Raw genomic sequence first — 27,661 nt, forward strand, 5'->3', positions numbered from 1 at the left:
TTCATTTCTTACATTTATTCATACACTTGATCCTTGACTAAACACAGACTGTAACGGGGAACAGTCACTCAGCAAAACCAATAAATAAAAAGTTTAACTGACAGAACCAAATAATTTAGCTTCACTTTGAGAGATTTTTAGATTATTGTAAAGATGGATGATGCTCAGGATTATCAGCCTGTGTAAAACTACAGGATGACATGCAGGTGATACCCCAGAGGCAGAAACACTCATCTGTGGGAGGAGCTGGGTCTGCTGGGAGTCACGCTGGGGGCCACCGTGGGTTTGTGACTGTGAAAAGTACCAACTTTAACAACTTATTCACAAAGCAGAGAACTTCCTCTAGAACACACAAACGCATCAGTACAGAGGGCTCAGTCACTGATGTATTCCTCTATGGTCAGGTCTTCGTCCTCCAGGAGTACTTGATTTAAGGTGGGCTGGGGTTGGCTGGCTGGCAGACCCTCCTCAGCACCACCTGCCTCTTTCACCTCCTCCTCCTCCACCTCACTGTCCATTTCCAGCTCGCCTGATTCTTTGTCTGTCAGAGCCTCTGGTTTTAATCTGGACACACAAGAGCAAACCACAGATCAGAGGTCAAAGATCAGGTTAAAACGTAAGGTCACTGACACGGGACACCACTATGATGTGTTACAGTATCCACAGCAACAGCCAACAGGAGCACAACTAGAACTTTAAAGAGACAAAAGAAGAAAACATTGTAACAATAGCAAATATGAACACTGCAGTAGCTGTAGAAGAACTAACACAAAGTTCTGTTAGCATTGTTACTGTTCTGTCAGAATACTTTGTTACTTTGTTAAAACAACAGAAACATTTGTTCTTCGGTCTGATCACAGTTATGACCTCAGCCTGTTGTAGCCACACAAACAGCTGATAAAACAAGCACCACGTCCAACCTACAGACACGTTCCAGGAAACTAAAGAAAGATCAGCAACAAGGACCAAACAGCTGAAAGAAAACAGTCATCCAACCCTCAGTCTAATTACTGCTGCTCTACCTGCTCCCCTACACCTGTGTAGTGACAATAAAGACTGTTCTGTAATTTGACAGTAAACAACAGAGTGTGGTACCTGCTGGAGAATCTCCTCAGTGACATCTGCCCCACATCCTGGATAAATGTTATTTGGTCTGTAGGAACAGAGCAGCACAGACATGAGTCCACAGCTGTGCTCATTAACATCATTAACATCATGTCAGGTATGTGAGTGACACCTAAATTCACTGCAACAACTACCATTGACTCCACATGTGATTCTCACAGTAGTGATGCTCTGAGGCCACACAGCTGTACTGTCTGTGTCACTGTGAGAACATCAGGAATCATTTTCACACGAGTCACAAAAACTATTAAATAAATCACACTGAGTTATGGAAACGGTGACGTGATGTATTGAAGGTGCTCAGCACACCAGCCCAGCAGTGAGCCTGCACTGACGAGCTCACAGCTCACAGTGACAGGTGGGAACAACAAACCAGCCCAGCTGAGCATCACTGCTGCACCTCTGTGACTGAGCAGTGACATGGATGCAATGGAGGTCTTTAAGCAGCTGGTTAAAAAGATCGAACAACATCGCAGGAAGGATGTTTGTTCAGTGTCAGCGTGCTCAGGTAACAATACTGTGAAGTTCCTTCAGGTATTGTTAAACTGTTCTACTGAACGTTTGCAGTGAAAACAGGACCCAGGCTTGAGTAACGCTGTGTCGCTGCTACACTGCATCTGGAAAATGCTGACAGCGCTTCATGTGTTGCACGTTTTCTGCTGTTCCAGCCTTATTCCATCATTCTGCACGTATGACAAAGGGAAACTGTTGCGTGCTTTGAGTGAATTTAATCCATTTTAAATGTGGAACAACTGGAGCGCTGTCAGTACTGTTTGGATCCTCCGAGTGATGCTGCAGAGTCACACTTCTGTGACATCAGTGACAACAGCTCATTTTGTTGGCACGAACATCTGTCTGCAAACTCCCCTCCTTACTAAAACTGGTTTTCCCTGAAAGCCCCCCCGTGTACCCGCGGGCCTTACCTTGGTTCCTCATAGGGCTGGTGAGTTTGGCCAAGTATGGAAGCAGCTCCGTCTGCAGGCTGACCGGAGTCAGGCAAAAGCTCCGGAACAAGGACTGTGCAGCCACACAGTTCTCCCAGTGCTGCCGGGGACAGAGTTAGCACACCATCACTGCTCACTATGTGCAGCTTGGAATGATTCGCATCAAACTGCATCGCCTGAAAAATACACTCTTATTGTACAGGAGCAACGATCCAAATAAGAAACATCACTATGACGCTGCAAACTTCACAGGCTGAGAGGCTGTTTCAGCGAGTGTTTGGTGAACCCGTCCAACTGAAAGTGTACGTGGACCGACAGATCTGAGGGACAAACTCTGCTCAGCTGATGGCAGCGAGCTTTGGGAAGAGCTGGGCTCCATCACGTCTCCACCTCACTGGAGCAGCCACAGAGGGCTTTCAGCACCGTCGACGTGAGGTGAGGTGGCTGAATTTGTTCTTGAAAAAGGAAACATGTGACATCTCTGATGAGTGCATCCAGGCGCCGGCCCTTTTGGCACCACCGTTGCCACGGCAGCATGAAGAGAAGAAGAAAGAGGGAGACGCCGTGCAGCTGTGCCTTCACAGACCCAGGCCGTGCCCACACCTCCACCCACTCGCTGCGTGTCTGTCCAGGTCACTGGGCACCAGCATGCTGACACTTAAAATCTGCAGACAGCTCCACAGGATCACAGCATCCAAACCCACTGGCCTAGAAAACACATCCCACCTACTGACACTCAGGGTCCCCCAGAGGAAGAGGACGGCCGAGCATCTCCCACAAGAGAAGCGCCTCAGCCGTGTCCAGCCACATGACACCTGGTCAAACATGAGCCGCCCATGCATGCACAGGCTGCACATCCACCTGGTTCTGCCACAAGAGGGAGCCAAACACCTTCTACTGTGGCATTGGGTCATCTCTCAACAAGAACACAGAGACAGTAGGATCATGTTGCACTACAGTGGGTTGGAAGGACCCCCCCATTACAATATGCAATCACCCCTCCATTAATTTAACATAGTGGTTTTCTCCCTTTCTAGAAGAGAACTGGAAGAAATTCTGCAGCAACAAATATCCTGCTTGTTATCAAAGAGAGCGACACAGGAAACAACCCGAGAGCAGACCAACGCAGCTCGTATTCAGCATCTCAGGTCATGAAGAGACAGTGTTGGGGAGTAACGGAATACATGTACCGCCGTTACGTATTTAAAATACAAAATATGAGTAACTGTATTCCGTTACAGTTACCGTTTAAAAAGGTGGTATTTAGAATACAGTTACTTTGTTGAAATAAATGGATTACACGGCGGTACTTCCCTGTTTCATATTGTGGCGGGTCAGGACTGTTTGGGTTTTGTTTGACAGCTACGTTCTGTTGTTCCAGGCAGCGTTACGGTTGCCATGGTTACAGGGTGACGCTCTCTCTCTGCGTGTTTCCTGGGTGAGAGAGCGCCTGTTGTTGTTGTTGTGCTAAGCTAACAGGCAGAATGCTACAGGTATAGCTCTAAAGAATGTAGCATCATGGGCAGTGTAGTCCGTGCTGCAGGGAGAATGGACTGCCATACACGTTATGTGTCTGTGAGCGAGGGAGGGAGAAAAAGGAAAAGTACGAGCTGTCATCGAGCAGAAACGGGAGCTGGAAGCATGTAAATATAATAATAACCACTGCAGCCAAGAAGAGAGCCTGACGAGCCCAGCTGTAAGTAAGCTATTAAGACTCGACTGTACACCGTGTTCGTGTTTTCCTCTGAAACAATAAGTTCTGTTGGAGCAGCCTTTCAACGCCTCTCTCTGTCTCTGCTAGCAAAGTTGACCCAGACAACAAAGTAAAGCTAGTTTTCGGCTACGAGCCGACACAGAACCCACCGTATTAGCCAGAGGTCCCTTTACTACGGTTCGGAGCCGCGGACCTTCAGTAACAGTAATAAATCACAGCAATAGTACATTCATGTAGTTGTAAACAGCATGATAATATATTAAGTAATCCAAAGTATTCAGAATATGTTACAGAATACATTTTGGGGCATGTAATCTGTAATCTGTAATGGAATACATTTTAAAAGTAACCTTCCCAACACTGAAGAGAGCACACCAGGGTGATCCACACCTGATGGCTCTGCATCTGACAATGAACTACAAAGAGTGTCCTGGAGCTACAGACCATCTCCTTCATAGCCAGCTCTCTAAATGTCTCCCACTCACAGGACACCTGCACATACTGGGCTTAACAGCATCTTCACTGGCAGTCGTCCCACTAGGCTACTGCAGCAACAGCTGCCATCAAGCCTTTAAGATAAGTCACAGTGAGTCTTTCACACCGAGGTGGAGACGTTTAGGCCAACTGTTCTTTACAGTTTGGATTCAGCCACATTGGAGGGTTGTTAAGCATGAGCAGCCTGTTTAGGTTCATGTCGTTGGGTTTGGGCCTTTTAAAACACTGAAGGTGCTGGAGAGTCTTCGTCAGTCTTCAGAGGTGAACCTGCTGGTTTGTTTCTGACGTTCTCGTTCAGGTTCCTGGTACAGAGCAGATTTCCTGTTTCATTAATCAGCCATGCAAAGCACACCACCACCACGTTTGACTGGTGTGGTGATGTTAGTGCTGCACCAGCTGGGACTCAAACCTGTCAAAATAAACTGAACTCTTCAGTTCACAGAAGATTTTTCCAGACGTTTCGTTGTCACCGTGGTCTCTTTCCCACAGAGGGCCAGATATGGTCTGGATGGTTTATTCCCCTTCCTACCAACAGCTGAGCTGCAGTGATGGCTGACATGTTACTCTGGTGCAGCCATCGATGGACTGCTTCTAAACCCAGGACACTAACCAGTGGTTTTTAAACTCAGTGCCAAGAAGTTCTACACAAACATGTGTTTGTTATGTTCCTGATGTCACACATGTGATCATCAGAGGACTAAACAAAAACAGGGTCTGTCCTGCTGTTCAGACTAAAATATCCCCCATGCTTCAGTTAGAAGGTTCTCCTCCTGCTCGGATCATCAAAATGTTTACATTTGTTAGTTTGGAGAGACGAGCGATTGAAAGGAGAAGTGTGGCTCTATGAATTATGGGTAAGATTATGGCTGTTAATATGGGCTCAGCAGCAGCTGAAGGATGAACTCTGTCCTTCCTCCTACTGTAAGTGCCAACACACTCAGTGTAACCTGTGACTGAAGCTGACGAGGAAGCATGAAACACTGTCCTGGTCAACTTTGAATGGTGAAAACATGAAGAAGCATTTAGAGCCGCATGAACCTCCATGAAAACACTGTCAGAGTTTACTGACACAAGCTGAAGTTTAAATAGTGCAAAAGTTAGAGGAGAGAAACGTCACAAAAAGAAGCTGAGTGAAGTCTGGAGGAAGATGTTGAACTGGTTACTGATGACTACAGGATACATTTCATGAACACAGTCCAGTGTATTTTCACGCTACTCATCTGAAATGTCACAGATAGTAAAGTAACACTAAATGTTTAACAGCTGAGCTCCACTCATGCTGTGACCTCTGACCTCACCTTCCTGTTGACGAGCAGCCAGCTGGGTTTGTGCAGGGCTCTGAAGCCAACCGACGCCAGCTGAGAGTTGGAGTGAAGGAGGCCTCTCGTGGCCACTGACGACCCATAATCCCCCAAAACGCTGCGATTCTGGAAACAGCACAGACAGCCCTTCATACAGGAGACACAGACACAGCAACACACACAGCAGTACAGGCCGCTGACAGCTCTGCTGTAGCAGCAGAACAGTTTCCACTCTTGGACCTGAGAGCAGGTGTAATCCGCCGCACTGAGGGTCAGGGCAGATTGTGACCTCGCCTGTTGGTTGTGTGCTTTTCACCATCATCCTCTTGGTGTTTTACAACAACACGTGAGAACCAAAGGAGGGACGTGAGGACCAGTGTTTGCTCCTTGGCATGTTCATCTTTAGTTTAACTTTGTGTTGTATGTAACACAGTTTAACCAGCTGAGGCTTCTTCACAGCCTTCATCTTTCTGCAGTCAGAGTCGCACTCCTTCAGGTTGTGTGGTTGTCGTCATAGCAACGTGTCCAAGCATCCCGCAGTGGAATTAATATGGAAGACGAGCGCTACCAACAAGGTGAACGTTGAATCACACCTGCTGCTCAGTCTGTGGGTTTCGTCGCACTCGGGGGAAAATTAAAACTCGGGCAGTTCTCATGACTCGTCAACTGATGTTCATGACCTGGGGACCCTGTGACCCCCCATTGAAGAGCCGTAGGCTGTGGATCTCTTAAGATCTCACTGCTGGGTTTGTAAGGCCATGTTACTCCTACATTTCTCTCTTGTTCAAAGAGAAGATAGAAAACAAAGCTAATCGACCTTAGTGTTCTCCTTTTTAAACAGGATCGAAAATGGAATCGTGAAAATCTTATCGATACTCATCCCTGCTCATAACGATGGCGGCGAGCGCTACTGGGCGAGGGAACATAAACAGCAGAACACAGCTGTAAACTCTCTGATCAAGTGTCCACGATCAAACCGTCGCTCAGTGAGTGTGCACACGCCCCCTCCTCCCAGCGTCCTGACAGTGAGAGGAGATGCCGCAGGAACAGCCGAGGCAGGAAGTAAGCCTCTCTGTAAAAATAAAGACAGCTCGTTCTCCAAAGTTTGGACTTGAGCTAGAAGAACGCTGCGAAGTGGCGTCTGTTCATCAGCAGCTCCTCCCTGTTCTTCAGGCGGCTTTCCCGATCACGTAGCCGAGACAATCGCCATCCCAGTCTGCTGGTGTCCCAGACTGAATGCTGTGTCAGAGTCTCTCTGTCGCAGGTGATCCATGCATCACGTTTCCAAAAGATTTTAAAAAATAGTGTTAAAAATGAGGAGGACGCCAACTAACGGCCAGCATCCTCACATGTTATTCATTCATTTAGTTCCTTTGAAGTGAGTCTGAACATCAGCACAGAGATGAGCACATCATCTGATCTCTGTACTGGCCGGGACTCCGAGGATCACTGAGCTCTGCATCGGGCTGCTGGTTCCTCACATTGATATGAAACAACAACCACAGAAATGAGAACGATGTTAGGACTGACCGTCCAATCAGCAGTGAGAAGGTCAGCATCAGACAGATACTCGCTGGCTCTCTCCACATCCTCCAGCTCACAGAAGAAGTCCAAGTAGTTCTGGTGAAGGTAGAGGCTGAAGAACTCTCCGGACATGTGAGAACGCTCAACAACCAGCTGACAGGAAAAGACCAAAGCAAACGTCAGCAGACTGTTTATGCTCCTGTAAGCAAAGAGAAATCAATACAGCTGATCAGCACCTCGGGGTCGACTAGTAAGGCTGCTCGGTGATGATGCAGCAGGTGGGAGGGTAGACCACGCCCACAACCAGCCTCAGCTCCGTCAGCACGTTCGTGTTTCTCTCCTGTCGATGACAAAGGCACAGTGCACCAGCGTTAGTGTCCACATGCTCCTGCAGAAGATAACGAGGTGACACAGGTGGACTGACAGCAAGCTCTAACTACACAGACACCAGAGAAAAACACGTTCTTGTTCTTCATTAATAAAACAAACTGAGCAGATTTAGATTCATGTGATTTATTAAGCAAAGTCAGCGCAGAGTGACTGAAGTCACGAGCAGCCAGTGAGACGATGCTCTGTGATGTCACATCCTCCTCCTGTGTTTCACAGCTAGAATCAGGTCCTGCTTTCACTGTGTTGTGTCTCTCCTCTAAACTAGGGCTGGGTATCGTCACTGATTTCCCGAATCGATTCAATCCACAATTCGATTTAATTCGATTCGATTCACTTCGATTTGAATCTGGGAAATTTTGACAGTCAGAAATATTATAATTCAGATCAGTACATTTACATATTTTTGTATCTATAAAAAGGAAGCTGACACACGCGAGACTTTATCAAAGGTGTGAGCATCACAGCAGAGGCCTTTGTGTCAAAGTAGCTGAAGATGAAACACAGAAACACATGAAGGTGATTTTCCTGTTCTGGGATTTTATAAAAATATTCTGCAGTAGATCAAAAACGAAAGAAAACCATTAATCAACACATGAACATCACCTCTGACGTTACAGCGGTTTTAGAGACACAGCGTTTTGTATTTTGCATAATTTTAGAAAGTTTAAATTTGTTCAGTATTGAACGGCAGAAATTAGGTTTTCTTTTCAGAAGTAAGTAAAACGAAAAAGAAAAAAAACGTCGGCCGACAGCCTGTAAACAACGGTAGACTTGTTCGTAACAAGCAAGAGAATAATGAAGAAAACAGTACAAAACACAATCCGTGTTCCTGCTCTCATTTACTGTTTTAGCTGTTTGGTGGTTGTTGAAATTTTGTGAGGTTTCACCAGAGATTCTGGCGTTTCAGGCAAAATAAATTTATATAAAAAAATCGATTCAGGATTTTAATGAATCGATTTTACGTTATCCAAGCCAGAATCGATTTTAATCGATAAATCGATTATAAAAACCTAGCCCTACTCTACACGTTCTGCATTTCTTCTTACATTAAACATTAACGTGTGCCTCCCTCTCGTTCTGTCTCCCTCCTGACTGTACAGATTTCTCCTGTTTGCTCTTTATTCCTGCTGTCTTACACCGACAATCTCGTTGTAAATGAACAATGACAACAAAGAGCTATTCTGTGGTTGGACCTGGTGCTACTCATCACTGAGAACAACCTCAGGTTTGTCTTCAGCACTGATGAGCCGAGCTCTCCTTTAAACTTGATGACTTCATCGAGTTCTTCAAATAAAATGTTAAAAAACATTCAGAGCCATCCCACAGGTGTCTGAGCACCGTTTCTAATAAAATATATTTTAGTCAAATTCAATCACGTCTCGCTGTAAACCATCAGTGTCATATTAAACTCGACTCCTGCCAGACTGCTAAAAGTCTGATCATTAATTAATGCTTTCATTTATCTTTACCTATTCAACTTGGTACGAGCGTCACAGCGCTCCTCACTGCTGCGCAGCTTTTCCTGTTTCTATGGTTTTATGTTGTGTCTTTGTGTAACGCACGGATCAGCGAGTGACGCTGAGGAAACGACGGATGAGCTACAATCAAAGATTTACTACGACTGTTCTGTCCGACAACGTCCTGGCTGCTCACCCTCAACGCCTCAGCGGAGCTACGGTCCGGAGCGGACACCACCAGGACCGAAACAAAGGGGAGGGGTGGGGCTTGTGTGCTCCAGGACTGCAGACATAGAGCCCATGTGCAGTCAGGCCTATTGAGACAGTCGGGGACTAATGGTAGCCATAGTTACCATAGTAACCCTAGTTTACATCCCCTCCAATGCTAACGTTAGCTCAGCACTCAACCACCTCCAGCTTCTCATCAGCAGACAGCTGAGAGAGCAGCAGGCGTCCATGTTGCTGCTGGGACTTTAATACTGTTTGAAACCTGCACGGCTCTAAACTCCACCAACATGTTAACGGTCCTACCAAGAGCAGCCAGGACACCGGACCATGTGTGCAGTAACCTCTCTCTGCTCCTCATCCCTGCCTACACCACCCTCAGGAGCCCCTCCACCCTCGGTTCATTAAAACATGTCCAGATGATGCTCTCAGCACTGTTTCATCTTCGGACAGCTGGACCTGCAGACCATCGCTCAGTCTGTGTGGACAACGTGACAGCGACCAACACGATCCAGGTTCTCCCAAACCAAACACCTGAGAAAAGTCCGAACTGTAAGTCAGCCTTCAGTCTGAGGGGCAGCTCTCTGTGCAGCCAACCTGAGGGGGGGGCATCAAACGGGCCGAGGAGGCAGCAGGGGGAGGACAGAGGGCTCCTTCCCCCACCAGGTCTCACAGGCATCCAGGCCCTCTCCAACGTCCAAGCCCAGTGCCCCCCAACCCCCGACAGCAGCCTCACAGCAGCAGAGGAGCTCACCTGCTTCTTCACCTGGTTTGAGACCACCCCTCCCACACAACCCCAGCCCCCCCCCCAAAGTTGGTCCAGTCAAGTCACTCAGCGCTGGATCCCTGCAGGGCTGCGTGCTCAACCCCCGCTGTTCACTGAGAAACTAAACTGTAGTGCACATCCCACAGGACAGCAGAGAGCTGACAGCGCGAGCACAGAGCCAGGAGGTCACCTGTAGTCAGCCTGCGATCCACAGCCACACCACTGCCAAAGCCCTGACACCCTTCCACACCTGTCACTTTCACTCACGACCACGTTCAGAGACAAATGAGAAGACTCAGGCAAGTCCACAGGACCGGATCAGGTGAGTCCTCGAGGCCCGTGCCCCTGTGCGGGTCTGTAGGCAACCCCACAGGCTGAGGGTCGTGACTCCCAACACACTCAAACTGATCCACAAGGCCAATAACACTGTGGGCTGGAGCTGGAGCTTCTTAGGGTGGTGTCAGGTAAGGAAGAGCTGGACAGCACCTCCACCCTTTACCATCTCTGCATGTGCTACAGAGGAAATATGGCACCGTCTGATACACCTCGATGTGACATACTGGGATATTTATAATTACGACTCTTTGTATCTATTATTTTGTTACATTCTGTAACTCTGTAATACATCACATCATGTAACAGTTTATTTAGTGACTGTGACCTCATCATCTCCTCAGGACTGGCTCACCCACTCATCTACTATCTACCTAAAATTATACAGCAGGGCCTCTTAATGACCCTTAACTGAAAACTCCCAGCAGCTGCTCCACCCTGCTCCACCCTGCCCCACCCTGCTCAGTGGCAAAGTCAGTGGGTTAAAGACATAAAAAAGGAAATAGCAGGTGTTTATTAGCTGAGTTTGTTCACTTGGATAAATGTGTAAGTTCTGACAAAGATCAGAGATTTTACTGTTGTTGCAAAGATGACAAAAGCAGCTGTGAGGAAGCTGAAAGTGGGAGTGACTAACGTTTGCAGTGCAGGATCTTTCCCAGTGCTCTGAACAGGAAGAGAGCGGCATCCTTCCCTCCGATGGCGAGCTCCTCTTCCTGTTTGGACTTCTTCTTCCTTTGACTTGTTGTGGAGCCAGCTCTGCACACTGACCGGTCCTTCTTTGTCCTCCACAAACCTGTTTCCACTGACGCGGCTGAAAAGTTTTAGTGAGAATAAACTGAATCATTAGGATCAGAAGTCATTTATAGTCAATGTAACATCTGTATACTCACAGCTATCAGTGGCCAAACAGGAGAACTGGAGGCTGTTGATGGCACTGCGAATATCTCCAGAGCTTCCTGAACACAGTGTTTCCAACAGCGTCTGGTCTGGGACGCACACGCTTCTGCAGCTCTGCTTAGAACAGCACACGAACACAATGCAGACGACAAACACACACGTATGCAAATGACTGTGAACAGAGTCTCACCTTTGCTGCCTCCTGGGTGGAAATGCAAGTGAGAACCTTCATCATTGCAGTCGGAGCCACTGGATTAAAGCTGGAACACACACACACACACACACACACACACAGACACACACACACACACACACACACACACAGTTACACAACGAGGAACACAAACAGCTCTCTGGGCTTTGAGATGCACTAAATGTCACGATCGACTCTTTCAGGGCTGAATTCAAACATGAAAGCTGCAGCGGTGAACGCTCTGACACCACGCTGCACGTGTGAGGTCAGCAGTCATGTGGTCACGTGGTTGTTTGCACAGTAGCACGCTAACTGGGTGCTGCGTCGTTTACATACCAAACACCTATGCACACTGATGTGCATCACCTGTGGAAGCCCAGCTAAACTCACGTGTCATTTTATGCATGCTGCATGATTATGCATATTTAATGTTGCCACTAGGTGGCGCCTTAATGTGACCTCGATGCCTCCAGAGTCAGACTGACAGTAAGCATGTAAAGGTCTGCGCCTTCCTGGCTGCTTCGCCCGCACTGGGATGTCTGGTCTGCGCGTGGGGGGCTCGTGGGTGTCCACAGGCCCACTGGGTGGGGCCTCCAGGTGAGCGAGCAGCGGCTGCTTGGTGCAGTTTGTCCCAGATCCAGACCGTCTGTCTGTCTGTCCCTTCACTGTGTGTCTGTAACTGAGTGTACGACTGGTGTTGGGACAGTGTGTGGATGGGCCAAAGACTTGGGTCATCACGGGGGGGGGGGGGTTAAGTGTGAGTGACTGAGTAACTGAGCAAATGGCCTTTGTGTGTGTAGCTGTAGCTGGGTCTGGGGCTTGCCCCCCCGGAAATACCCGCTGCCCCTCCCTGGGATGCCTATAGTGGCCTCCTGCCCATCTTCTCTGCTACTATGGGCGCGCTGAGACGTGTGTTCGTCTTCCCAGGGTTCATTTCAGGCTCTGAATGCATAATTAGCTGCTTATTTAATCAATCGAGCTCGACTACACAAACCAAGACCTGAAGTGTGTGTAACAGCTGTTTCCAGAACCTGATGCTGCTCATGCCCAGCTCCTCCTGGACGTCTTTGGGGAAAAGGAAGCGTGAACTGCTGTCTCCACTCAGGCTGTCTGACACGATGAACAGCAGGGGGCGCTGACTGGTCCTCACAAAACGCCTGAAAGACACAAGGACAGAATCTGAGAGCAGGAATCACACAAACAGTATAAACTTACAGTGCAGTCAGTGTACAGACCACTGCATGCAGCAGGGCTTCGATCAGGCCAACCTGCTCCTAAATGTAATCTAGGAACGCTGGTGTAACTAAGTATTTACCCTGTAATCCTACCTTCAACACTGTATGTAAAAGGACAGAAACTTGTTTGCTGTGTGAAAACAAATGAACTGTGAAAAACTGCAGGTATGATGAAAAGAAAGACACTTTCTGTCAGCACGACGAGGACGTGACCTTTGACTTTTCCAGAGTGTTTAACACCATCAGGCCATCAGCTGACAGTGATGCAGGTGGATGCCTCTGTCGTTCCTGGGTTGTTGATCACCTGACAGACAGACACAATATGTGCGTCTGACAGCTGGTCAGTAGCACAGAGGAACCACGAGGGGCTGTCCTCTCTGTACGAGCCCTCCATCTGAAGCACAAGTACACCCTGGTGTCACATCCTCTGAGGAAATGAGTCAAAATGATGTGAGGGGCACCTCGATTTCAATGTCTGTACTCAAAGGAGGAGATTTTAGGCAGCAGAGGAAATAGCAGAGCTGCAGTGACTACAGGGAGGTAAAGACTGGACCCTGAACACGCTGCTCTGCAGATGTGATCTGTGATGTGAGAGCGTTGATGCAGAAGTGCAGAGAAGGTCAGAAGGTCACTGTGTCGTTTACATGATGCTCTGGATTCATGTTGGTAGCACTGGTAGGTTCACTGGCTCCCATCCTGGTTCAGCTGAGTTTAAACGCCTCAGCAGTGGCTCTGTAACCTTTTCTAGACTGATGAACACGACTTTGTTTTTCAGCAGGTTCTTCTCACTGTGGCACCACGACGACCTACTTCAGTGAACTTCATCAGGTCTGTCAGTAATCACAGCTCCATGTTGAAGCTGAACTTTCATCTTAATGTTGTTAATCACAGTTAATCCCTGATTTAACCAGTGGGGGCGATTACTTCCTCTACAGCACAGGTGTCCAACTCCAGGCCTCGAGGGCCGGTGTCCTGCAGGTGTTAGATGTGTCCTTGATCCATCACAGCTGATTTAAATGGATAAATTACCTCCTCAACATGTCTTGAAGTTCTCCAGAGGCCTGGTAACGAACTAATCATTTGATTCAGGTGTGTTGACCCAGAGTGAGATCTAAAACCTGCAGGACACCGGCCCTCGAGGCCTGGAGTCCGACACCCCTGCTCTACAGTGTGTAATGTGTTTGGATAGTTTTTACCCTAATAAATAAAATCATCATTTAAAAACTGCAGGTTGTATTTATTTGTTGATGCCTGTCTGACATGAAGATGTGTTTGATGATGTTTGTCATGGCACAGAGTCCTGTGATCAGGTCTTACCTCAGGACCTCATGCAGGGCTCCGGGCTGCCTGTAGAACTGGTTTGGCAGATCCTGCAGAGGCACAGTGAGTATAAGTGTACGCATGTTAAACATAACTGCTTTACACCAATATATATGCCACAGTTAATAATAATAATAATAATAATAATAATAATAATAATAATAATAATAATAATAATAATAATAATAATAATAATGGATTACATTTACAAAGCACTTTACAATGCCACTATTCACTCTCACACTGGTGGAGGCAGCTACAGTTGTAGCCACAGCTGCCCTGGGGCAGACTGACAGAAGCTGCCATACGGCGCCATCGGCCGCTCTGACCAACACCAGTAGGAGGTAGGTGAAGCGTCTTGCCCAAGGACACAACGACCGAGACAGATCTGGGGATCAAACCGGCGACCTTCCGATCACAAGATGAGCTCCCCAACCCCCTGAACCACAGTCAAGACAACATTAAAAATGAAAACAACAGCACAGATCAGCAGGGATCATATGCAGCCCTGTGGCGTCTGTGGGACCTTTCATTCAGTGGCTGAGCCCATGTGGGCGCCACGAGTCTGCAGACTGTGGCGTCTGCATCTCTGCTGAAGGGCAGCATTGAGCTCACACAGGGCTGTTTGACTCGTCCACGTGTCAGACGGGTCTCACACTGCACGTCCTCAAACACTCATTAAATAAACGATGAGTGTTTGTGTTGCTGCTCGTGTCTCTGAGTCTTTGTGGTGCACCGCGGGGAGTCTGGTGTTGACGGCGAGCGTCCGACGGCTCTTTTTGTTTCTCATTAGTGACTTCTGTCCTTACTCTTTCACACGCCTCGTGCTCGGTGTCTGTACTGGGACCAGTTAGCTGCACTGTACAGTTTTCTGTTTTCATAACTGAGCTGTGTCCATGCTATAGACGCAGACTCCTCGCTGTGTTAGTGACCGCTGCACACTGCCAGTGAAGAACGAGTGAACTGTGTGACAGCACAAATCCCAGAGCATAACACGAGACGATGAATCGCAGCGCTGTTTCCACACCAGAGTACTTCTGTTAAATAAGTTACATGAACTGAGCAGAGCCTTCGACATCACCATGAATAACGAGGGATTTCTAACCTGCCTTCCAGCCTGAGCGATGAGGAAATGAAGCAACAATCAAACTGAAATACAGACCATAATATCTTCCCACAGCTGTAGTCTGTGTCATACCTCCACTAGGATGAGCTTGTTGTGCGTGACTCCTCCATCTCCTGCCATCTTCAGGCAGCTGTATTTGTTGGCTCTGAGCAGGAAATCCTGGAACTGTGACGACTGCGAGCTGCAGGAGAAGCCGTTCATTCGCCACTCTGGTAAAAGTTCAGAGCATCAGAGACGAGAAGCAGAAGTCTGTGTGCTACAGTGTAGGATGGTTACCAGAACACAACACTGTCACTCTGCCCCCTCACCCTCCAGCTCTACATGTTTGGTTACCTGAGGAGTAATCACCTCCACACATGAGAACACAGACTCTTTGCTATGATGTGCTATCTGGTTAACATTTCTAGACTTCCTGATGAGCAGCAGTTTGCTCAGTGCAGATAAACTTCGCACTCCATCTGCAACATCTCACATTTGCCAAAATGTCCTAATTTAGCACAAGTGAGGAAATAAGGAGATTTGTCTTTGTCAGTTACATTGTTGTTGTGATGCTTCTTGTATGAATCTGATGCAGCTGGAAAGCCTGTTTATGTCGCTTTAAACGGTGCCGATGGCGTCATAAGGAACATGGAGAAGTTTCCAACCAGCTTCTCCTGCTACTGACTTTTGTTTAGTGCAGTTTATTGGACTGAAGAAACGAGGCACATCAACAACTGACAATTTATTAAACACACAGGCAGCAGTGGAGGAACCACGCACAGCTACAGCAGCTGGGAGCTGCCCCTGTGCTGGTCACGCTGCTACACTCCATGCTCACAGCTGCTGTTACTCAGCAATCCTGGGGCAGAAGAAGCTGATTGGCTGACAGAAGATTTGGCAAATACAACATTGGAGCCCACAGATGTATTTTCCTAACAAACGAGGCCCCGTGTACGGGCCGATAAACAGGCTTTCACAGCAATAACACACCAAACATTTCTCTCTTCGTTGTTCCAGTTCAGACAGAAACTGATTATCCTGTTAAATGAATTTGCATTAGTAAGCACAGGTGAGGGCAGAATTTCTACAGGTAACATCTTCATGCTGATGACTGTCCGACTGACACATGTGAGGACAGATGTTTCCTCACCATGACTGCTGCTGTACGCTTCTATGTTTGTGGGACTGATCCACTCCTGAAGCCTGAGGCCCATCTCCAGGGACAGCACACGGACCGTGGCCGTCTTTCCACAGCCCGACGGCCCCGTCAGCAGCAGAATACCGCTCTGTAGATGAAAGGCTCAAACTGAATCTCCGACTTTACAGCCTCCTCAGACAACAGGGCCTAAAATGATCACGACTCAGGCTGAGCCACATGTCCACACAGGGAAAGTCCACCAGCAATCACTCATTTTCTCTTTGTCAGGGAGGATGAAGCGTTATTATCTCTGTTACTCAAAGAACAATCAGAGCATAAACTGCTTGAACGTGATTCACTCAGTGTAAGAACGTAGTCACCTTTGTGTTGGTGTGAACTCTGATCCACTTCTCAACTTCCTCAACCTTCTTCTTGTGGACGGCTAGTTCAGCCTGCACAGATGGACAGAAACCGCTCAGTACACAGTCAGAGTCAATACCTCGTCACAAACACAGGACGGGATCATCTTCCACACAAACACAATCAAACCTGCAACAACTGACAAACATTAATACAGATTTAGTCTCACAAGACCTTTAAACTTCAAATGAACTTCTCCCGAGTGCTGATTGGCCAAACCTACAAACATACTGTTCAAAAAATGAAAGGAACACATTGAAAACATCAGACCTGTAGATCTACACTGACTGTGTAACGTGTCGGGAATTAAAGTCAAAATCAGTCTATAGACACGCCAAAGTCAAAGTGGGAAAATGATGTGACAGTTTGTAATGGCTCTGAGATGACGGATGAGCTGTGGGAGACGTCAGACAGGCCATCACTGAGCTCATGGACAGCTGCTAGCTGGCAGCATCAGATGGAACAAAAACTGAGGCTACGTTCACTCTGCAGGTCTTGATGCTCAATTCTGATTTTTTGATCAAATCCGATTTTTTTGTCTGCTCGTTCACACTACAAATAAAATGTGACAGCAAACGCGCTCTAGTGTGAACGCTCAAAGCGGCCGCATGCGCAAAAGAAGACGTCACACACAACGCGCTCTGTTTAGACCCAGAGCAACAGTATTGTTTGACTGATGGTCCTTAATATAAAGACTTCAGACTTTATGTTTCACAATTTTTGCTTTAAGTTATTTTGTTATTTACATAATAATGTAAATAACCTAATAATGATCCTTATTGCTGTTTTAGAGGAGCGCTGCTTCAAAGGATAGTTGCAGATTTGTCAGAATCTGCAGATTATACAGTACAAATAAAATGTTCACGTTTCTCCAACGTTGTTCACAACAGTTTCACTGACATCTACACTGGATGGTCAGGAAGCGTTCACGATGTCTTCTCCGGCGCTGATAATTGGCGTCTGTCTTGTGTCAGTGACGTAAAAGACGGATTTAATGCGACTTGACCATCAAACAGCAGTCGCAGATTTGTATCGTATTCAGCACCACATACAAAAGTGACCCAGATCAGATTTGAAAATATCGGATTTGTGCCGTTCACACTGTCACACCATGATCGGATATAGATGGTCGCAGAGGGTCAGAAAAGTCGGATTTGATGCACTTTCGCCTGCAACGTGAACGTAGCCTAATTCTGATTGTTTGGTCAGAAACATTTTTTGTAGCTCTGACAATGCTCATCGATACTGGCCCTGCTGACAGGTTAAGGACCATTACGGCCTTGTCCAGCTCTCCTAGAAGAACTGCCAGGAATCTCCTCCAGCTGTGCTGGGAGATGCAGCAATGCTAATGTATTGATGTGCCCTCCTGGAGCATGACTACAGCCTCTGTAGGGTCCAGGTGTCACCTCAGGTTACTGGTTCAGACAACGAGCCCAGACAAATGCAAAAACAAAAAAGATGAGGTGGTAACTATCAGGGACCTCCAACTGTAAAACCACTCTGGTTTTGGGAGTTGTCTCGTTGTTGCCCCTCTGGCTCACCTGTTTCACTAACACCAAAGCAGCTGAAACTGATCAACAGATCAAAACTTACTGTCCTGATGCTTTATTCTGATTAAAAAGTCTTTCTGTGACTGGACTCCAGTCTAGTTACCCCTGCTGAGAGGCGACCAGCATCACTGGGTACACTTGTGAGTTCAGCTCAGCAGTTTTCTTGGAGACCCTGAGTGGGTAGTAGAAGGTTTCCCATCAGGGGACTCCATCGTGCTACGCAGGGCCTTGAAAGCTCATGACAGCATGCCGGACTTGAACCTGAGCTGTTGTGGGTGGACTGTGTTGTGAAGGGCAGTTTGTACATGACAAGCAAAGGTGCTGACCTGTGAGCGGGGTGAGTATTTGTCCACCCAGGGCTCATTCTGGTCCAGTTGAGACGACTCTTTCAGCAGGTAGGAGACGCTAGCTTCTCTTTTCCTCTTCCTCTTTATCTCAGCCTTGGAGCACAAAACAGGGTTGCCATTTCTTCTTCCAGAAAGAGAAGAACACTCCTCTCTCAAATCAATAAAGGACGGATCCACCCAGTGGTTTGCCTGTTATATAAATAGGAAGTAGAGCAGGGCGATATGACCAGAAATATCATGATATACATACGAAAATTTGTGATAATGATATAACTGACGATATAACTGACACTAGACAAAATACTTTACAACTCCTCAACTTTATTAGTGCAAAAAACCCCACATCAATGCATTTTCACTTAAATAAGCAGCTGTTTTTTATGTGCATTAAAGTTATATAAAAATGTAACAGCGCAAATGCAAATTCCTGTCTGACAGTTTAACCAAAAGGCATTTCCAGTGGAAACTGGCCGACATATCCTCAGCATAACCATGTATAACATCCACAACACTTAAAAAGAGGTTATACACACACAATACGGTAACATTATGTTGAAGCACAGTACGTATCACTCCGCGAGGCTCCGCCTACGATAGCCGTAATGCTCCGACAATCCATCAAGCGGTGCGGCTTCGTAGCTTAGCAAAGTCGTACTGAAACATCTGACAGATTTTCGAGCGCCGTGCACATAAAATCGTTTCGAGGTCAGTAAACACAACCAGAGTTCATACATAAGGCACACGGGATTATAAGGGGCTCTGTCGACTTTCAGAAAAATCAAAGGATTGATTTTAAGTGCTGTATTTTCCAAACAACACGGTAATAACGACGGCCGCTAGCATGCGCTACCAAAAATAGTGCTTTGTTGTATATCTGACGGACGAAAGCTAAACCAGTTCCACACCAGTGAAGCTGCAGCATTTTTACAAACCAGTTCAGGTTCATCGTTTCATTCAACGATCTGCTTTCGCGGTTTTACTCATATTGTATCGCGATATTTCATTTTCTTATCGCTGCCTAACACTGACCGGTATTACCGTGAACGGTATGATATATGATGATATGGCCCAGCCCTAATACGAAGTACAAAAAATACATAATTAATTGATGAAAACATGACAAAAGAGGTACTTGGCTGCTCTGTGCTTAATGGAGAGCTAGTACCTCAATATAATGGTGCGTGAATTAAGTCGGGGAAAGATTACATTCCTTAATAAACATGTGAGATGTAGGTGATACCTGAACAGGTACAGCTATGTGGAAAACACAGCTTCCACCATGCAGTCCTCTGACATACTAAACACAACCTTACTGCTTCCACAGGAATCAAGCGTGACCAGAACATTTGACAATTTGCTGGTCTTAAGTATTTGAGGTGTGTATTAGCACAGCAGAGTGATTATTGTACGATCCTAAATGTTGGGTCAGTGCCGGTTGGGCTGTATGAAAGAAGCATCAGAGTTTTGAAGTTTAGTGAAATAAATATATTTAAACCAAACAGAAACCAACACTGAAACTCTACTCTGGACCCTCCTCATCCAAACAACGTCACATGGACGTGGATTATAAATGAAGCGTAATAAAGTAACAGTTTCTATTCTTCCTGTTTGCAGTGTGACCCCACTGACCCCGGGCTCCCGTACTGTGTTACTTACCCTGCGCTCAGCAGCTTTATCTGCCACAGAAAGCTTGTTCATCCTTAAAGCTGCTGTTTCCCATAGAGAACAGTGTATCAGTGAAGGACTGGAGACCTGAACAGCTGCTGGCGACGACACGAGAGAGAAACAGCCCGTAAATATCGCAGCACTCGGGACAACAACATCTTTAACTTACTGCGTCTGTTCGTTAAGCCACAGGGACCAGACTCAGGACCTCTGTCAACTGTCAAACTCATAACAAACGTCTCTCAGGCTACTGTTGTTTAGCTAATTACACATGTTACAGTTTATACTCGGACGGCAGCTTCTGTTGAGCTAATATAACATCGCTTTACCTCGTACGAAACACGCCTGGCTTCTCAGAGATTCGCACTCGTGTCCGGGCACAAAGGAAACTTCAGTTTAAATCAATCACACATGTTTCAGCGCTACCACACACTTCGTGCCGAGCTGTAAAATTTAAACTCCGACAACTAATTGTCTAACTGTCGCTAACTGACTGCAACTGACGTAATATTGACGTAAAGCTTCAGTTTACGGCAGTGGAGTCAGTCCGGTTATAGCGTACAACAAAACAAAGTTTTACATCGAGCTGGTTCCCAGTTTTCCAGGTTTGTTAGTTAACTTTGGCCGTTACTGGTGTGACTGGAACGACGTGGAGGAATAACAGCACTGCTCTGACTTCCAGGTGTCGATCAGCAAACACGTGTCTGCGGAGCTATGAAGACGAAGAAGCAGCCAAACGTCCTGCTGACAGGTTTGGTACATTCATACCCGGTTACTCTCTGCAGGTTAGCCTGCTGTAGACGTGACGCCTGCGCTGTGTTGGGTAGTTAGTGTTCAACATGTTTGTGATCACGGGAGGTGAGAACATGTGATCTGATCTCAGCCATCACGTCCTGTGGAGCTGCAGCTGCGATAATAACGATGATTAAATGCTGTGCAGTGTATTTGGATGCTGTTAGATATGAACCCGACCCACGCACACAGAGGGGCGACATGATGAACAACCCCAGTAATTGTGTCGTGGGGTATACTTTTGGAGCGTTTGCCGCTTGGACCCACGTGTCACCAAAGTTATTCTGACTGATTATACGGTGAAACGTTTCTGACGCGTGGAGCTGCGTCCCCACGATGCTCGAGCCTCCGTGCACGCGGGGAGGATGAAGGGCTGTGTTTTGGAGCAGGGCATGTGCTTACTGCCAGAGCACACTGAAGGTGCTCCAGCAGCTTCAGGTCCATTTAGCATCTATTATTTATCTTTACTATAGTTCCACCTGTAAACATGTGAGTAACCTACTGACCCGTTATATAATCAAAGGTACAATAACCGTGGGCATTAATGTCATGATAACCTGGGACTTCCAATGGGGGGGGGCTCGTGTGGACCTGATTGACCTGAGGCACCAACCAGAGTGCAGCAGGGTGCGAGGGCTCACCTGTGATGGCCCTGGTTTTCCTGAGACAGGAGGATCTGGCGCTGGTCTCCAGACTTTTTTGGTCAGTGTTAATTATCCTCTGTGCAGCCTTCCTCTTCTCAGTAGTGGGTCTTGAGTACCAACACCAGGCAGTAGGAGAGCACGCGCTCCACTGAGGAGCAGTAGGAGGCCAGCAGCAGCTCCTGGTCCAGGTTCTTCTCCCTGAGGACACGGAGGACGTGTAGCTGCTTCTGGGCCTTCTTCACCAGGGTGATGGGTCCAGCTGAGATGTTGGTGCCCAGAAACCTGACGGTGTTCTCCATTTTTAATGAGAGGGGCGTGTCTGTGCCTCCTGAAGTCAGTTATGAGTTAAATGGGTAAACTAGATGGTCAACAGAAGATTAAATATCATCACTATCACTACTTTATAGCCTCGAGTCACAGCAGAGACGTTCACAGCTGTAGCACCACTATCACTGTATTTCTACTGAATGATTAAATGCCAGGTGGGGAGCTGAAGAACAAAACTGAGCATTTTACTGCAGAATCAATCGGATGCTCATCACCAGACGGGATAAAGTCAAATCTTTAACATAGACTAACTTTGAATTTGAATTCAGCTGTTAACTCTTCTTCCTACAGGGACTCCCGGAGTTGGGAAAACCACTCTAGGAAAGGAGCTGGCCCAGCGCACGGGGCTGACCTATGTCAACATCGGAGACCTGGCCCAGGAAGGTAAAGGAACTTTGGGAACTAATGGACACTAAGACAGAAACATCTACCAGGACAAAGTGTTCCTGATGAGAATAAACTAGTGTTGTGACACAAAGGCTGACTGTGGAGGTGACGGCTGTCACAGCTGCTGTGCCCTCACAGATCTCCTCTGGTACATGAGTGGATCAGACTCATCGTATTGTTTCTTCTGATGTCACACACATGATTTGTGTTCCACGAGGGCGCAGCCATCAACATCCTGGCATTTGTCCCCGTCCACTCTGACCAGGTGCAGCTGTCTGCACCATCTTTTCCATGTTCTTGTACTTACAGCACACTGTGACTCAAAGCAGGAATCATGTTCTCAGTACAATTATCACACTTTCACTAACTCGTCTACACAAAGTGATTTACAGCCAGTGATTCTGTTGACGGCCCTGCTTTCAATCACACTGAATCTGAACTCTCATATGAAACATGGATCTTTTTCCCCCCCAGGACAACTGTTTGATGGATATGATGACGAGTACCAGTGCCCCATTTTGGATGAGGACAGGGTGAGTGAACGTCCACACTGGACTGTAGAGCAGAGAAACACAACGATGTCTGAGGCAGACAGATTATATATAACTAAAACTTAGCTAACATTTATACTCACCAGTACCTGCTACTGTAACCGGTGTGATTCTGCGTTGTCTGATAACAAAGGTAAAAGAAAGAAAGGCCTCCAAGTAAATAATTTGCCCGCTCCAGCTCCTACGACCAAATACAAACAGTGGGGAAGAGGGTTAGCTCAACCCACCACAACTTCCAAGCTTGCAAGGAGTATACATTCATGCTAGCATTTATGCCGCCTAAAACCCATGTATGATACACACATACCACACACTTATAACATCTAACAAAAACAGGCTTAATAATGACAATAATTGAACTAAAATCACAATCAGAAACATCCAGGTGGCTAAATATGCATTATATGAGCGTTTTACAGTGTTGGGAAAGAAATTATACCCACCTCTCCCACAGGGGAATTGTAGAAAAGGGGCAAAAGGGGTACACTGTATTTATAGGGTTGCACCGAAGAAGAAGAAGAAAAGAATGAGGAGGGGCTCTAACTGATAATGAACATAACTACAGGCTTGGAGGTCCTAAAAGTCAGGTATAAAAGGAACGGTTTGTGTAATTATAACAATGTGATTTATGACCCTGTTACACTACTTTTTCAAAGAGCATCCCACCAGTTACTCAGTCAGTGACATCACTTGATGAGTCATGAGAGCGACTCCTTCCTGAAAATATTAATTAATGCCCAACAATGAGCACAAACACAGTCTGACAACAACCCACAGACCAGCAGCAGGAAGGTGAAAGAGAAAATGATCAGATCTGTGAGCTGAAGGTAATAACTGTGCATAAATGATCAGGTGGATGCATTTGTAAAATGATTGCTTCTTATTTGTGTGTGTTCATGTGTACGTCTTAGTTTACGCCTGTGGAGCACATTGTAAGCATCTGCAGCCTTTTGGAGACACATTTCTCTCCATCATTAAAACAGGGGAAGAAAGAGGGCCTGTGGATGTGTTCACAGCTGTTAATGTGCTGAGCTTTATTAAATATCATTATTACATAAATGATAAACGTCTGGATATTCTGCCACAGCACACTTTGATGCTTTCCCCTCTCACAGCCACCTCTCCACTAAGTTGATGGATTTCTGTTTATTCTTTCTAGCAGAATTTTGCTGCTTGCAGAAAAACAAACGTTTTGCTAACAGGTAGACTGAGCGAGTGCATCGAGCGTCAGTGTTGCAGCTTGTTGGTGTTCTGCAGGTGGTGGATGAGCTGGATGAAAAGATGAGTGACGGAGGCGTGATCGTGGACTATCACGGCTGCGACCTGTTCCCCGAGCGCTGGTTCGACATCGTTTTTGTCCTGCGCACAGACAACACCCAGCTGTATACTCGACTGGAGGCCAGGTAACAACACCTTTGTTTCTGCTTGCAGAGCGTTCATCACAGCGCTGCCATGTTACAGGCTCCACAGTGGACTACACTCGGTGTTCACATCAGACCTCAGAAGGACAAAGTAACACAAGCTGAAATTCTTGCAGATTTATTCAAAATAAAAAAACAAATGTAACATGCACATAAGCCTTTGCTCGAAACGTTGTTGAGTCACCTTTGGCAGTATGAGTACGACGCCGCGGGCCTGGTGTGTCTATTTCTGCACATTTCTCCCAGATTTCTTTGCAGAGCCTCTCCAGCTCCATCAGCTTTATCAGGCCTGTGCAGAGACGTTCAGTGGGGCTCACTGGGCTCCTGTCACTCCTTTGTTATCTTGGCTGTGTGGTTCAGTCTTTGTTTCATCAGACCAGACGCTTCGGTTTCTCGTGGTCTGAGTCCTTCAGGTGACACTTGGCCAATTCCCAGTGGGCTGTCATGAACCTTTAACCGAGGAGCAGCTTCTGTCTGGCCACTTCAGGGCTGATTGATGTTATCCTCTCTCCACAAAGCCACACCGGAGCTCTGTCAGAGGGATCATCGGGTTCTTGGTCACCTCCCTGACTCAGCCCTTTCTGAATGAATCGCTCAGATTGGAAGAGTCCCGCTGGTTCATTTGTTGGTGGCTCTGGGTGCAGATACAGTCCTCTGAGGTCTCAGACAGTTCCTTAGACTCCATGGACTGGTTACTTATCTACTAGTGGTGCAACGATACTCGTATCGATATTGAACCGTTCGATACAGTGCTTTCCGTTCAGTACGCATATGTATCAAACAATACAAAATTTTTAATTTATTTATCAACTTTTCTTCTGACGGTGCTGTCTGTGAGCGTTCAGTGGATCTGTGTTCGACTACTCCGCCTAGGCTGCACTGTTGAGCGCAGATTCACTGAGCGCAGCGCAAGCTAGCGAGACAGAAGCTAAGCTCGTTGCAACATGGCAAATTGAACCTCCCCCACCCTCATTCAGATTCCAAACTATTTTGGTCTTCATGTGACGTATGACCCTGAAGGTAAGCGCGTCATGGACTAAAGTAAAACAGTATGTCAGATGTGCCAGCAATGCTCAGTTACATGGGTGGGAACTACTGCGTTAGCGCAGTTAGCTCGTTAACGTGTTGGCCGTCCAGCCCCACGCACGGGGCGATCCGCGGTAGCTCGTTAACGGAGATTTGCCGTGTTGTGGCGTTAACGTCATTTCAGATTAACGCTGACAGCACTAGTGGGAACACAACGAATATGACTGCACATTTACTCCGACATCATCCTCGTGCAAAGACAAGTGGAAGCAGACAAAAACAACAAGCACGCATGCTACAAACTTTACCCGAGTCATTTAGACAGCCGTTAGCACATGATTCTCCTTATGGGGACCTGATATGTTTAATATGCTGCTGAGAATATAGCCCAGAAGAAGCGTATAGTAGAGCTTTTATTTTGAAAGACACATTTCTCTGTAATAAACTCTCTTTTCCAAAGATGAGAGATTCCTCCATCAGATAGATTTATTTTTATTACTTTGTTGTTTCAGCAACATTAAATTTAAAAACTGTACTTTTGAGTTAAAATATATATTTATAATTTTAATAAATGACAAATTAAAAAAGGGCATGAACTTTTTTTGTATCGAAAAAATATCAAACCGTGAATTGTGTCTCTCGTTGCCCTGTTAGCTACATGTTTTTGTTTCTAATACATTTGGAAGAATTTAAAGCAAAGCCGTTTCACTCTGTGCAGAATTACAGGTGCGAGTGGAATTTGAAGAGTTTTGAAATGAGGCTGCAACATGACAGCGTTTGATTTGGAGGGAATTTGTTGCTGAAGTGAAAACTGAGATTTCTGATTCATGAATTAATCATAGTTAAATAACGTGATAGTTCTTCACTACAGTGTTAGCCTGCAATACACTACCCTGGTTTTGTCATTGAATTATTACGTAGCATATGGCAGCTATTAACAGTTTAGATTTAAAACGATGCTTTTGAAGTTGTGACACCGTCTGCTTGGACAAACACATGATGCCTCTGTGGCTGGGAGCCCAGACACATGGCTGCCTGCAGCTCCAAGCTCTAACCAGCTTCAGCACCTTCTGCATACAGACGAGAGCAGAGCTGTCACTGCTTGTGGTAAATGTAGCTCTATCATAGGCATCACAGTCATTCTCTACTACTGCATAATGACTGTGAACATGTGGCTGAGCCGTCCAGGTTCCAGAAATAGCAAGTGCCGTGAGACTTGTCTCCCTGTCTCTTTGTATTTGAGTGATGATTCATCGTTTTAACCATTGAACAGTTGTCCCTGTCTTCTTTGTGACTGAAAGGGGCTACACGGGAAAGAAGCTGCAGGACAATGTGCAATGTGAGATCTTCCAGACCATCTATGAGGAAGCCATGGAGGCCTACAGTAAGGAGATTGTCCACCAACTTCCCAGCAACACTCCTGAGGACATGGAGCACAACCTGGAGCAGATCGTGCATTGGACTGAACAGTGGATGAAGGACCATAACTAGGAGGTGACCTCGTTGGGTCGACAAGAGTCAACAATTAAAACCTGAATTGTATCATTTCTGAATCTGCGTTTACTGTCATATTGAGCAACAGCTTTAAATTTGTTTGTATTTTGTTTCCAATGGCCCAACTTTCTTGTAATTGGTCTTCAGCAATAGTTCGACTTTCAAAGTGTCTCTTTGGACAGAGCCTGCTTTCGCACTCAGTTTTTCTCCAGTCTTTGTACAGTCTTCAGAAAGCATGTTGTTTAGCTACATGACACTGACCTATGAATCAATCATCACCTAACTGAACGAATGAATCAGTGTTGTCTACATTTAGATGCAATTCTATGACAGACAAGCCAAATAAACCATTGTAATTGGATCTTTAGGCATTTTGCTACCAGTCACACAGTTTGTTCTCATGTTGTTAGTTCAATCTGTGATTAAAGGCCAAAGAAAGCAGCGTTTGACGTAGGTACTCAACCATTTGTGAAGTTCTCCAAGGAAAGATAACCAGCCCCCCAGGATCCCTCTGCCCATAGACACCCCAGAGAAGCCTGGCCTCTGTGGCCTGATCCCACAACAGCTACTGGAGCACATACAGCTGAAAGCTACAGACTGTCAGCATGCTGGGTTGTATAGGGGCAAAGTGCCGATCCCTGTCCACCACCCAAATAAACTACAGTGTCAGCGTGGTGTGATATGAATGGCTGCTTGGACAAGTTTACCTGGAGTGGCGACAGAATCGGGACATATTGTGGGAAAAAGCAAGGCAGTGAAGATGGTACTGCAAAGCTTCCTTTGGGTAATATTCTGCTCTAACAGAAGGTTTCACCTGCTAAACGTGTCACTGGAAGGATAATCACAGTTACACTGGTCTGACTGAACATCTCTCT

At 46.5% G+C, this 27,661-nt stretch overlaps 2 protein-coding genes across 5 annotated transcripts; one reads left to right on the forward strand and one right to left on the reverse strand.

The window, feature by feature from the left end:
• rad17 (RAD17 checkpoint clamp loader component) lies at positions 1-20,720 on the reverse strand. Of its 4 annotated transcripts, none has more exons than XM_087848847.1 (17): positions 20,490-20,720; positions 20,136-20,239; positions 18,459-18,668; positions 16,543-16,614; positions 16,175-16,310; positions 15,118-15,254; positions 13,917-13,969; positions 12,396-12,521; positions 11,362-11,431; positions 11,165-11,285; positions 10,909-11,085; positions 7,340-7,443; positions 7,110-7,256; positions 5,577-5,705; positions 2,049-2,169; positions 1,096-1,153; positions 1-564 (listed from the first exon to the last, which is right to left on the reverse strand). In XM_087848847.1, exons 2-17 carry the CDS (start codon positions 20,175-20,177, stop codon positions 375-377), a joined length of 1,893 nt encoding a protein of 630 aa, XP_087704973.1. In that variant the 5' UTR covers positions 20,178-20,239; positions 20,490-20,720; the 3' UTR covers positions 1-374. The 4 variants fall into 4 exon arrangements, with proteins under 4 accessions (XP_087704973.1, XP_087704972.1, XP_087704971.1 ...); XM_087848846.1 differs by having other exon boundaries at positions 20,136-20,242; XM_087848845.1 differs by having other exon boundaries at positions 20,474-20,720.
• ak6 (adenylate kinase 6) lies at positions 20,105-27,157 on the forward strand. The gene is made up of 6 exons (XM_006802527.3): positions 20,105-20,749; positions 20,827-20,895; positions 22,199-22,291; positions 22,769-22,827; positions 24,103-24,248; positions 26,594-27,157. The coding sequence occupies exons 2-6, from the start codon at positions 20,859-20,861 to the stop codon at positions 26,781-26,783; spliced, it is 525 nt and encodes a 174-aa protein (XP_006802590.1). The 5' UTR covers positions 20,105-20,749; positions 20,827-20,858; the 3' UTR covers positions 26,784-27,157.
• The last annotated feature ends 504 nt before the right edge of the window (positions 27,158-27,661 follow it).

This window comes from Neolamprologus brichardi, chromosome 12 (genome assembly GCF_056152115.1).
Source record: "Neolamprologus brichardi isolate AB-2024 chromosome 12, ASM5615211v1, whole genome shotgun sequence".
NCBI classification, from domain to species: domain Eukaryota; kingdom Metazoa; phylum Chordata; class Actinopteri; order Cichliformes; family Cichlidae; genus Neolamprologus; species Neolamprologus brichardi.

Coding starts and splice junctions, on each gene's coding strand:
- rad17 (XM_087848847.1), bottom strand. CDS start 20,177: ATGAACAAGCTTTCTGTGGCAGATAAAGCTGCTGAGCGCAGG. Junction 16,615..18,458: donor AATACTCACCCCGCTCACAG/GTCAGCACCTTT, acceptor CCATCTGTGCAG/GCTGAACTAGCCGTCCACAA. Junction 11,286..11,361: donor CCACCCAGGAGGCAGCAAAG/GTGAGACTCTGT, acceptor TGTTCTAAGCAG/AGCTGCAGAAGCGTGTGCGT.
- ak6 (XM_006802527.3), top strand. CDS start 20,859: ATGAAGACGAAGAAGCAGCCAAACGTCCTGCTGACAG. Junction 22,292..22,768: donor CGGAGACCTGGCCCAGGAAG/GTAAAGGAACTT, acceptor TTTCCCCCCCAG/GACAACTGTTTGATGGATAT. Junction 22,828..24,102: donor CCATTTTGGATGAGGACAGG/GTGAGTGAACGT, acceptor GGTGTTCTGCAG/GTGGTGGATGAGCTGGATGA.